The sequence below is a fragment of the Denticeps clupeoides genome, chromosome 19, assembly GCF_900700375.1.
Source record: "Denticeps clupeoides chromosome 19, fDenClu1.1, whole genome shotgun sequence".
Taxonomy (NCBI): Eukaryota; Metazoa; Chordata; class Actinopteri; order Clupeiformes; family Denticipitidae; genus Denticeps; species Denticeps clupeoides.
Window position 1 is genome coordinate 16,528,401 of NC_041725.1, and position 12,123 is coordinate 16,540,523.

General features: G+C 46.9%; 1 protein-coding gene across 2 annotated transcripts; it reads right to left on the reverse strand.

The window, feature by feature from the left end:
- Positions 1 to 1,146: 1,146 nt before the first annotated feature.
- prkaa2 (protein kinase, AMP-activated, alpha 2 catalytic subunit) lies at positions 1,147 to 11,822 on the reverse strand. Of its 2 annotated transcripts, none has more exons than XM_028962601.1 (9): positions 11,620 to 11,822; positions 7,688 to 7,829; positions 7,078 to 7,171; positions 6,382 to 6,526; positions 5,998 to 6,085; positions 5,547 to 5,771; positions 4,368 to 4,869; positions 2,233 to 2,359; positions 1,147 to 1,628 (listed from the first exon to the last, which is right to left on the reverse strand). In XM_028962601.1, exons 1-9 carry the CDS (start codon positions 11,711 to 11,713, stop codon positions 1,387 to 1,389), a joined length of 1,659 nt encoding a protein of 552 aa, XP_028818434.1. In that variant the 5' UTR covers positions 11,714 to 11,822; the 3' UTR covers positions 1,147 to 1,386. The 2 variants fall into 2 exon arrangements, with proteins under 2 accessions (XP_028818434.1, XP_028818435.1); XM_028962602.1 differs by lacking the exon at positions 11,620 to 11,822 and adding an exon at positions 11,357 to 11,483 and having other exon boundaries at positions 1,387 to 1,628.
- Between the last annotated feature and the right edge of the window lie 301 nt (positions 11,823 to 12,123).

Genomic DNA, 12,123 nt, shown 5'->3' on the forward strand with positions numbered 1-12,123 from the left:
GGAACTCTCTGCAGATCCACCTTTATTCTCTTCAACAATAAATATTTCATAAAGTGCAAATCAGAACAGTAACACCATGCAGTGCATAATTTGTGAAATACAGACCAGACACACATAGACAGACAGACACACACACACTCACACACAGGTAGGACATCATTTCGTTTTTCATGCACGTCTGATTGGTTAAATATAATAAAGGAGCGTGTTGGTGCGGCCGGGCGTGTAAACTCGCGTCCGGCAGCAGGGGGCGGCGGAGTGTTTCGCACGTTACCATGACAACCACGGCTGCAGGATTATGGGAGAATGCGATCAGATCAGCCAACAAGGCCGCAGTTCAACCCACCAGCGGGGAGCTCCGCCCTTCACTTTTATCTTACATTCAGATAATAAGAATAACAACAGCACATAGATTCGTTTTGTAATATAGTCCACAGTGACACAGAGCATCATGCACCCAACAGAAGACGGACCGATGGAGGATCTCAGGCCAGGTTAACACATCATCTGACGACTGCATAGTTAACTGAGTCACGTGACCGTTTAACGATTCATTATTGAATATTAGCTCCGCCTTTCCTCCACCACCCTCTGTGGCTCGTTGGCACGAAAAAGAAGTAAAAGCAGCTCCACCCCTCATCCGGCGCTTCACAGAACTGAATAAAACACAAACTCAGCAGCACACGCGGCTTTAAGGCAACTGGAGGAAGGACAACGTGGTTCCGCCTTTCGGCCCTGCGACCTTTCAACGTGGGTTCCAGATGTGCACCAACTCTGGTGGAGAAGTAAAAATCGTGAGATCATTTGTAAATCCTGATGAACAGTAAATTATAAATCCGGTGAAATAAATTATGTTATTAATGATTTGGTGAATGAAGCCTCCACTGGAGTCCCATCGAACACTATTGAATATCTGCAAGCAAATTTGTATTTATTTTGTATGCAGATGTTTAGGCTTGATCAGGCTTTTTAAAATGTGGCGGTACCGGGTGTGTGAATATGATATAGTACCAGAACCCTGTAATAACAGGACGTTCTGCGGATGCTGCGCATCTGGAACCCGACAGCGTGCAGCCCTCTGCAGTTTCAGGGGCCACGCCCTCTCAGATACATTCACTCAGGGCCACACCTCCATGTGGAGCTTAAATATGGTAACTGCATCCTATCTTTGGAAAATAAATAAGATTTCTAATAAAATTACAGCATATATAAACGTCTTTTTTTGGTATGATTTTGAAATCAACAGCTATCTGACTAGATATTCGTATGTATAACATAAATCCTTCAAAAAAACTGAAATATAGAGAAGCAGAAATGAAAAATTATTTCCATTCCCGTCGAGTGGATTATACTGTGATGTTGGGAGGGGCCCTGACCCCTGACCCCCTAGCGCGCCAGCGTGGTGATCAGACTGGCACACATCTCGAAGAAGTCCATGGTGTGGCTGCCCTGCCGGGGCGCCAGCAGCGGCGTACTGCCTGTGAAGGAGCCCGGCAGAGAGCTGCTGAGCTGCGGCATCTCCATGGAAACCACCGCCGAGTCGATGCTGAGGCGCTGCCGGTGGAGGCCGGCGATGGAACCGGAGCGCTGAGGTGTGGACGAGCCGGACTTCTGCTCCATGATGTCATCTGCAGCAGACAGGAGGAACGTGGAGCATTAAAGCAAAATTCACGTTCTGCAACGTTCTCGACAACTGCAAACGCTGATGATCTTGGCAGACGACCCCCCCCAGATGATCTGCAGGCACCACATAAGCAGGGTTACCCCACTACTACATTTACATTTACATTTACAGCATTTATCAGAAGCCCTTATCCAGAGCGACTTACAATCAGTAGTTACAGGGACAGTCTCCCTGGAGACACTCAGGGTTAAGTGTCCTGCTCAGGGACACAATGGTAGTAAGTGGGATTCGAACCCGGGTCTTCTGGTTCATAGGCGAGTGTGTTACCCACTAGGCTACTACCACCCTACTACCACTACCACCACTACTACCAAGAGTCCAGCTGTTGATTTGGTTGATTATTATAAAGTGAAGTGAAGTGATTGTCACATGTGAAACACAGCAGCACAGCACACAGTGCACAGTGAAATTTGTCCTCTGCATTTAACCCATCACCCTGAGTGAGCAGTGGTGCCCAGGGACCGGCAAACTTCTGATTACGCGGCCGCTTCCTTAACCGCTAGGTCACCACTGTCCTATTAATCATCATATGGACTGAAGCAGGTTACCATCGATGCTTTTGAAGTCCAGCAGGTAGCTGCGGTTGTCCACCTGGTAGAGCTGCAGACTCATCTTCACCACGTTCCCAGTGACCGGGTTCTTCCTGCGCACTCGCAGATGGTATGGGTTCACGACCTGCAGGCCAGAGTCACAGATGCAGTTTTTTTATGGCCACTTTCATCAAAATTAAGACCCTAAATAGGGGTTACTACAAACTACATTTGTCAAAGAGCCAGACTTTTTCTCGGCACTCTGAGAGCCAGATGCTCTTTTAAAATATAATATTATTTAATATATTATTCATATTTTATTATTTGATATATTCAGTGAAGTCCTTGTTGATGGGCCCATGCTGTTTTTTTTCCAGCCTGAGCATCAACACACTTTTAACACATAACTTGTAGGCCCCTGGGCCCAGATATATAAACAGCTTGATTTATAATAACCCTGATCATCATTATAGTCAAGCAGGGTCCAATGGGTATGCTCCCCGGTGAGAAGTAGACCCTTAAATGATAAATTCTGCTAAATTTTATGGAAATAAATAGACAACATTCAGAAATGGAGATGAACAAACCCAGTATATATATATTTTTTTCAGTAGCATTTTTGTGCAGAGCACCAGAGTTCTTGAGACCCTGGGCCTGGTAGGCATGTTCAGTAATCCATCCCAGCTTTTAACTGGTCACTTGTCTGCCCACCTATTGCTTGCATAGCATACTGAGACTAAGATACTACAGCCATACCAAGAAAAGTCAGTAGGTGGCAATTATAGTACTCCAAAGTAAACCGGGAAAAGATTAGTAGCCACTGACTAGAGAACACAACAATTTGCTATTAAATAAATGATAGAATGTAACTACAAATGCGAAACCCCAAAGAAAAGTTTACTTTAGCTTCTCAGACAGACCTTTTTTAAACTTTGCTGAGATAGCTCACATGCTACCTGGAGATGGACAGACGTGCGAGGTCGGGTTTAAATTAGCCACGCAATCGATCATATGAGGTGCCGACAAACGTGAGGTAGTAAACCCGACCCGGGACGGATCCGACAAGTGCGCCCGGGCTACGAGGGCAACACTAAGAAGGAAATTAAATGTGCGGGGAAACGAGCGGGTTTACAATATAAATCGTAAGAGTCTAGCCTCCGTTTCACCTTGTCAGCATCCATTTTTTGCATCTCTCTCATGATAATTACAAACACAGACAACAGTGGCCAAGACTCCCAAATCCAATTATCACTACTTTTAAAATGTAATAATTTATTATTAATTAATTTTATAATTTATTTTACCCCTTAATTTTATTGCCAAGTTTCTTTGGCACACAGTTTACGTGCAGTTGCCTTTACAGTCTATCGCTGCACGATGTAACCAAGTACAAAATGCTGAGTGAGCAGACGCAACATCCCCATCAGACTTGAATGGGAGAAAAAGCCCCGTTTTACTGGGTGGTTGAAGCTTGTAGCGAGCACTAACAGTAAAGCTTCCTGCCGCTGTTACAACGAGTATTCTGGGCTGTTCAGTGTCGGTAGAAGTTGCATTACAAACCATAATATGCACGGTCTATGATAACACGTGTTTATGAAGCAGATTTTCTGAGCCACGTCAGAATGGAAATTATCGAAATACGACCTTAACCAGAGCGACTTAAAATCAGTATTTACAGGGACAGTCCCCCCCTGGAGCAACTCAGGGTTAAGTGTCTTGCTCAGGGACACAATGGTAGTAAGTGGGATTTGAACCTGGGCCTTCTAGTTCATAGGCGAGTGTGTTACCCACTAGGCTACCACCACCCTACACCGACTAAAATCAATAACAGACGCTGAGCGTGAACCTGCCCAGATTAACAGCTCTAACGTGTGGTGCATAGCTGGGCCTGCTGCGCCTCGCAGATATATGGTCAGATCAGTCGGTGAACCGTTTTCTGTATATAGATAGATGTATAAAATGGTGAGAGGGAGAATCCTTGCTGCGGAGCGGGGACAGGAGCCGACAGCGGGGCACCATACAGGCGTAGCGTGCAGTGACCGGCGGATTACTGACAGATTGAAGGCTTGCTTCATTAGATTTTTTGGGGTCTGGGGTATTTTTAATAAAATGAAAATGTATGACTTTTTAAGGATGTGTGTGTAAATACACACCTTCCAGTCATACTCCAGCTGCTTCATGGCACGGTACACCTCTGCCATGATGTCGTAGGGTTTGCTCTGGCTGCGGATGCCCAGGTGCCACTTGGCCTTCTTCACGGCGAGGGGTTTAGGTTTGGTGGTGTTGAGGGCCTCCAGCGGGCAGCGAGCCTTGGGGCTGTCGGCCAGCAGGGGGGGCATTCGCTCGGGGTGGGGCTTGACTCCGGGGGGGAGGGGCATGCCATCTTCCATGAAGGAGCCGGTGGGGGGGCTGGAGGCCAGGTAGAACTCGCTGGCCTGGTTCATGATTCTCCGATTGTCGATGATGAGGTGGTACGCCACGGCCAGCTGGTCCTGCGGGTCGCCGCTGTACAGACTGCTGAGAACTTCGGACTCTGTGCATTCAAACTTGTCACACACCTCACGCACCGCCTCCTCGTCCACGACCGTGGCATCGTACGAGGGATCCTCGGGGAACAGGTACCCTGGCAGGTCCTGCTTGAACCACTCGTGCTCCCTGAGGAACAAACAGCAGACATTCATGCAGAATGAGCCCAATAAACCTTACAAAATGACAATTAAATATGCATACAGGGCGAGACCATGACAACATTGGAGGGAAACCAGTTCTACTCGTTTTCCTTGAGAGTTACTGTAGAGTTCCTCAGATCACATGATAATTGTTTCTGGAGGGTTCCTCAGATCAAATGATGCTGTTCCTGGAGGGTTGCTCTAGAGTTTCTCAGATCACATGATACTGTTTCTGGAGGGTTCCTCAGATCACATTATACTGTTCCTGGAGGGTTCCTCTCAAATTTCTCAGATCACAGATGCAGTTTCTGGAAGATTCCTCAGATCACATGATGCTGTTCCTGGAGGGTTCCTCATATCAAAAGATTCTGTTTCTGGAGGGTTTCTCAGATAACATGATGCTGTTCCTGGAGGGTTCATCTAGTTTCTCAGATCATCACGGTACTGTTTCTGGAAGGTTTCTCAGATCACATGATGCTGTTCCTGAAGGGTTCATCTAGTTTCTCAGATCATCACGGTACTGTTTCTGGAAGGTTTCTCAGATCACATGATGCTGTTCCTGGAGGGTTCCTCAGATCACACGATGTTGTTTTTAACTACTCTGTGCAGCACATTTTGCAAAATATCAGAAACATGAGTCAAATGCATTATCAGCACACTGACCTGATGTCTTTAATGGTGGCTCTCTTTAACGGATCCACCTGCAGCATGAGCATCAGTAGGCTGGCCACGGAGCGGTTTAGGTACTCTGGGATGTAGAAGACGCCGCCGCGGATCTTTTTGAACAGCGTAGGGACATGCTCGTCATCGAAGGGCAGTGTTCCACACAGAAGGGCGTAGAGGATCACGCCACAGCTCCAGATGTCCACCTCTGGGCCAGCGTACAGCCTGGACACAGCAGATGGTCAGGAGCTCCACAGCTAAAGACTGCAGTCAGTTAAATTTCACAGGTTGAAGGTGAAAACCTGCTAATTCATATCAAAAAAATTCGGCTGAATTTTTATCCAAATAAAGTTGATATTCTGGCTGAACTAGCTGGTAAAAACCATAACTGTCAGTTCAGGCTCAGTGTGTGAAAGGCTCAGGGGGTCAGAGGCAGGTCACGACCCCTCACCTTCCTGAGATGACCTCGGGGGCAGCGTAGTTGGGGGAGCCGCAGCTTGTTCTGAGGAACTCCCCATCGGCCATCATGTTTGAGAGACCTGGGAGGGCGCAGGACACACACCAACGAAAAAGGCCACCCAGTCAGGCCAAATGCCACACAAAACTAGTCAATGACCCCCCCCTGAAAAACCCAACAAAATTCTCATGACTGTGTTATTAAAGTTCTACTGCATTTACACACATTCCATCACAGCATGATCCTGGAATAATGATCCAGAACTCTGCTTTCCATGAATGAAATGTAGAGCACCGTAATAAACCTTCTCGCTTAAAAAAGGTTGTTACTGAACCCAGCAAAGGTTTGAGGTTTTGACGCAATCTCTCTCTCTCTGACCAAAGTCGGCGATCTTGGCGTTCATGCTGCCGTCGAGCAGAACGTTCTCAGGTTTCAGGTCCCTGTGCACCACCATGTGCCTGTGGCAGTAGTCCACCGCTGAGATAATCTGCTGAAAAAGTCGCCGCGCCTCCGCGTCCTCCACCTGCTCACACACACACACACACACACACACACACACACAGAAACAAGGATCAGAGACAGATTCTGAGACCAGACCACCAGCAACGTTCAGTACGCCCTCTTATGGGGCAGTGGTGGCCTAGCGGTTAAGGAAGCGGCCCTGTAATCAGAAGGTTGCAGGTTCAATTCCCGATCCGCCAAGGTGCCACTGAGCAAAGCACCATCCCCACACACTGCTCCCCGGGCGCTTGTCATGGCTGCCCACTGCTCACTCAGGGTTATGGGTTAAATGCAGAGGACAAATTTCACTGTGTGCATCGTGTGCTGTGCTGCTGTGTGTCACATGTGACAATCACTTCACTTTTTTATTTGAAGATCACTTTTTCAGCCACGTGGCCTGTAGACTAGTAAGAAGACCACTGCTGCATCTGCCACTGGCTGGCTGTGGATGTGTTGGTGTAAAAGCTGGTCACCAGCCTCCAGGCCCGTGTACGTATCCACGTTACTACGTTCCATCCCACGCTGGACCGTCGCCACAACATGGACCATCGGCCGCACTCGCGTGTCTCTTACCCTGCCGTGCTTACAGATGTAGTCGAAGAGTTCCCCTCCAGACACGTACTCCATCACCATGAAGAAGTCGGTGGGGGTGCTGATCACCTGGTACCTGCAGACAAGGTCAGGATCTCACTTTGATTTACCTCGGCAGATTCGCTACAAAAAAAGCAGGGAATATGAGACTCAAATTGACTGTAGTGGGTCATTAAATGTCAAAAAGTGACATAATTCTGTCATGTATTCATCTGGGCAGGTGTGGCCCTGCCCCAGAAAAGGTCAGAAGAGGGCCGCGACCTTTTCCCTGACCCCGTACACGATCACCTACTTCCTGTGGACGGGAGGAGGCGGCGGGGGAGGGACGCTGAGGCTGTCAGCGCCGGCGGAGATAAGGAACTTATTATAGCTGACATGGCCGTGCCACTGGGATACAGCGCCCCGGTGGCGCTGAGCGGCCCACCAAACACACACACACACACACACACACACTCGCTGCTACCACGCCTGTCAGCTTAATAAGGCGCGAAAATAAAGCTGCGGGCAGGATGGGATGGGAGTGGACGCGCTGGCCCCAGGATCGGAGCGCGGTGACGGGATTCCCAGGGTCCCCGTCATCGGGTCCACTCACAGCTTGATGATGTGCGGGTGGCGGAAGAGCTTGAGGTTCTGGATCTCCCGCTTGATTTTGCCCACGACATCAAGGCTGCGGATCTTCTGCCGGTTCAGGATTTTCACCGCCACCTTGTGCCCAGTAAGCTGGTGCTCCCCGACTGAAAAGACAACCACACGGCGGCACGGTGAGGCGCAGGCCGTTTACGGCGTATTTTAAATCCCTGCCGCAGACGAGAGCTGAAGACGCGAGTTCCAAAGGAGGAAAACCAATACGAAGGCTGCTAATAAAAACTTCATCAAGCATTAACATCTTAGTAGCAGCTGCCTGCACTTCTCCATTCTTAGAAAGTGTAACACTTAAAGGAAACTTCATTTTAAATAATGCCCCCCCCCCCCCCCCCCCCCCCCCCCCCATTTAACCCCCACTTTAAGATGAGTACAGTCATGTAAAGTAGAGTACAGTGGCATAGTAGTAGACTAGAACTGAGTAGAGTTAAATACGGTGGTGTAAACTAGGAGTAAAGCAGCATAGAGCAGAGTAGAAAACAATAGCGTGGGGTAAAATAGTATAATAGGAGTAGAATATAGTAGAACTGAGTAGAGTAGTGTAGAGAAAGAGAAGAACTGAGTAAAGTTAAATACGGTGGTATAAACTAGGAGTAAAGCAGTATAGAGCAGAGTAGAAAACAGTAGAATGGGTAAAAATAGTATAGTAGGAGTAGAGTACAGCAGAACAGAGTAGTGTAGAGAAGGAGTAAAACTGAGTAAAGTTGAATACAGTGGTGTAAACTAGGAGTAAAGCAGCATAGAGCGGAAAGTTGAAAACAGTAGCTTGGGGTAAAAATAGTATAGTAGGAGTAGGGTATAGTAGAACTGAGTAGAGTAGTGTAGAGAAGGACTACGAGTGAGTAAAGTTAAATACGGTGGTGTAAACTAGGAGTAAAGCAGCATAGAGCAGAGTAGAAAACAATAGCTTGGGGTAAAATAGTATAATAGGAGTAGAATATAGTAGAACTGAGTAGAGTAGTGTAGAGAAAGAGTAGAACTGAGTAAAGTTAAATACGGTGGTATAAACTAGGAGTAAAGCAGTATAGAGCAGAGTAGAAAACAGTAGAATGGGTAAAAATAGTATAGTAGGAGTAGAGTACAGCAGAACAGAGTAGTGTAGAGAAGGAGTAAAACTGAGTAAAGTTGAATACAGTGGTGTAAACTAGGAGTAAAGCAGCATAGAGCAGAGTAGAAAACAGTAGCTTGGGGTAAAAATAGTATAGTAGGAGTAGGGTATAGTAGAACTGAGTAGAGTAGTGTAGAGAAGGACTACGAGTGAGTAAAGTTAAATATGGTGGTATAAACTAGGAGTAAAGCAGCATAGAGCAGAGTAGAAAACAATAGCTTGGGGTAAAATAGTATAATAGGAGTAGAATATAGTAGAACTGAGTAGAGTAGTGTAGAGAAAGAGAAGAACTGAGTAAAGTTAAATACGGTGGTATAAACTAGGAGTAAAGCAGTATAGAGCAGAGTAGAAAACAGTAGAATGGGTAAAAATAGTATAGTAGGAGTAGAGTACAGCAGAACAGAGTAGTGTAGAGAAGGAGTAAAACTGAGTAAAGTTGAATACAGTGGTGTAAACTAGGAGTAAAGCAGCATAGAGCAGAGTAGAAAACAATAGCTTGGGGTAAAAATAGTATAGTAGGAGTAGGGTATAGTAGAACTGAGTAGAGTAGTGTAGAGAAAGAGTAGAACTGAGTAAAGTTAAATACGGTGGTATAAACTAGGAGTAAAGCAGTATAGAGCAGAGTAGAAAACAGTAGAATGGGTAAAAAAAAGTATATTAAGAGAACAGAACAGCAGAACTAAGTAGAGTAGTGTAGAGAAGGACTACAAGTGAGTAAAGTTGAATACAGTGGTGTAAACTAGGAGTAAAGCAGCATAGAGCAGAGTAGAAAACAATAGCTTGGGGTAAAAAAGTATAATAGGAGTATAGTAGAACTGAGTAGAGTAGTGTAGAGAAAGAGAAGAACTGAGTAAAGTTAAATATGGTGGTATAAACTAGGAGTAAAGCAGTATAGAGCGGAGTAGAAAACAGTAGCTTGGGGTAAAAATAGTATAGTAGGAGTAGGGTATAGTAGAACTGAGTAGAGTAGTGTAGAGAAGGACTATGAGTGAGTAAAGTTAAATACGGTGGTGTAAACTAGGAGTAAAGCAGCATAGAGCAGAGTAGAAAACAGTAGCTTGGGGTAAAAATAGTATAGTAGGAGTAGGGTATAGTAGAACTGAGTAGAGTAGTGTAGAGAAGGACTACGAGTGAGTAAAGTTAAATACGGTGGTGTAAACTAGGAGTAAAGCAGCATAGAGCAGAGTAGAAAACAGTAGCTTGGGGTAAAAATAGTATAGTAGGAGTAGGGTATAGTAGAACTGAGTAGAGTAGTGTAGAGAAGGACTACGAGTGAGTAAAGTTAAATATGGTGGTGTAAACTAGGAGTAAAGCAGCATAGAGCAGAGTAGAAAACAGTAGAATGGGTAAAAAAAAGTATATTAAGAGAACAGAACAGCAGAACTAAGTAGAGTAGTGTAGAGAAGAACTACAAGTGAGTAAAGTTGAATACAGTGGTGTAAACTAGGAGTAAAGCAGCATAGAGCAGAGTAGAAAACAATAGCTTGGGGTAAAAAAGTATAATAGGAGTATAGTAGAACTGAGTAGAGTAGTGTAGAGAAAGAGAAGAACTGAGTAAAGTTAAATATGGTGGTATAAACTAGGAGTAAAGCAGTATAGAGCGGAGTAGAAAACAGTAGCTTGGGGTAAAAATAGTATAGTAGGAGTAGGGTATAGTAGAACTGAGTAGAGTAGTGTAGAGAAGGACTACGAGTGAGTAAAGTTAAATACGGTGGTGTAAACTAGGAGTAAAGCAGCATAGAGCAGAGTAGAAAACAGTAGCTTGGGGTAAAAATAGTATAGTAGGAGTAGGGTATAGTAGAACTGAGTAGAGTAGTGTAGAGAAGGACTACGAGTGAGTAAAGTTAAATACGGTGGTGTAAACTAGGAGTAAAGCAGCATAGAGCAGAGTAGAAAACAGTAGCTTGGGGTAAAAATAGTATAGTAGGAGTAGGGTATAGTAGAACTGAGTAGAGTAGTGTAGAGTGGGGTAGAGCACAGCAGTAGCACAGGAGTAAAGTGTTGTAGCCGAATTGTAGAGTTAAGTAGAATAGAATGCAGTATAGTACACTTGTAGTATTGTAGTCTGAGTTACTCCGGTTACAACCCAACCCGTGAACCAGTATAGTACTAGTGGTTTCTTCCACCCCTGCGCGACACGGATACCGGCGACACCGGCGACACCGGCGACCCGCGGCACCAGTGTCCCGTTTCTCACTCGGGCTCGGGCCGTGTGACGCGGTGGCGCTGCTGTCCCCTGATTGGCCGAGAGCGCGACCGTAAAGACTCCGCACGCACGGCCGCTATTTATATCGCGCTATTTACAGACGCCGCCGCGGCATTCGCGTTTCATAATGAATGTTTAATATCGGCGCCCATTTCGGCAGGGCAGGAGGCCGCGACGTGCCAACCGAACCCGACAAGGTCAACCGCGACCGCGACACTCGAGCAGGGGACGACGGCGTGGCGTTTATCACACAGCGCGCACTTCTTTTCACTTGGGACGTGTCGCCCGCCCCCCCTCATACTCACATTAATAACCACAGTCGCCATAATCGCCGCCATCGCACATTCACAAGGCGCCGAAACGGCGTAAATAACCGGGACAGGAGAACCGGCGTAAGGTCTACTCGTATTCCCGAAGCCGCTCCCGCGGGACCGGAGAGGCCGTCGCGGCGCGGCCGACGCGGCGCTGCGCACTTTACGTAGCGGCCGCCGGCGGCGGCGGCGACTCGTCCGCGCAGCGCGGCGCGAAGACGCGGGTCCGCGCCGAGCTCGACGCGGCGCCACTCAACTCTTGACTTTTCCGAACGTGCCGACGCCCAGCGTGTCGCCGAGGATGTAGTGTCCGATCTTCACCCTGCCTTCGTGCTTCTGCTTCTCAGCCATCTTTCCATCTGCGCTCCGCGGCGGCGGCGTCGGCGGCGAGCGGCAGGGGGCGGGGCGCGGCGCGGCGCGGCGCGGCGCGGCGCGTCTCCACGTTCGTTCCCTCGTCTGAATTCAATTCACATTCAAGTTCAAATTTTTTTTTATTTGTCACGTGCACAGTCGTGCACGGTATGATACGCAGTGAAATGCGTTTAGCGACCGCCACAGACCACAGCGTTGCAAGTATACAATGAAAACCAATATGCAAATATTGCAAACATAACCAAATATTACACTTTTATGTCTTTAACACAAAACATGTGTAACAGGTAGGGTGAAGGTGTGCAAATGAGTGAAAGTCAATGTATAAAGTTTTTAAGCAAAAAAAAAAAGTGATTTTGTGCAAAGACTCCAGGGTGGTTGAGAGTGAA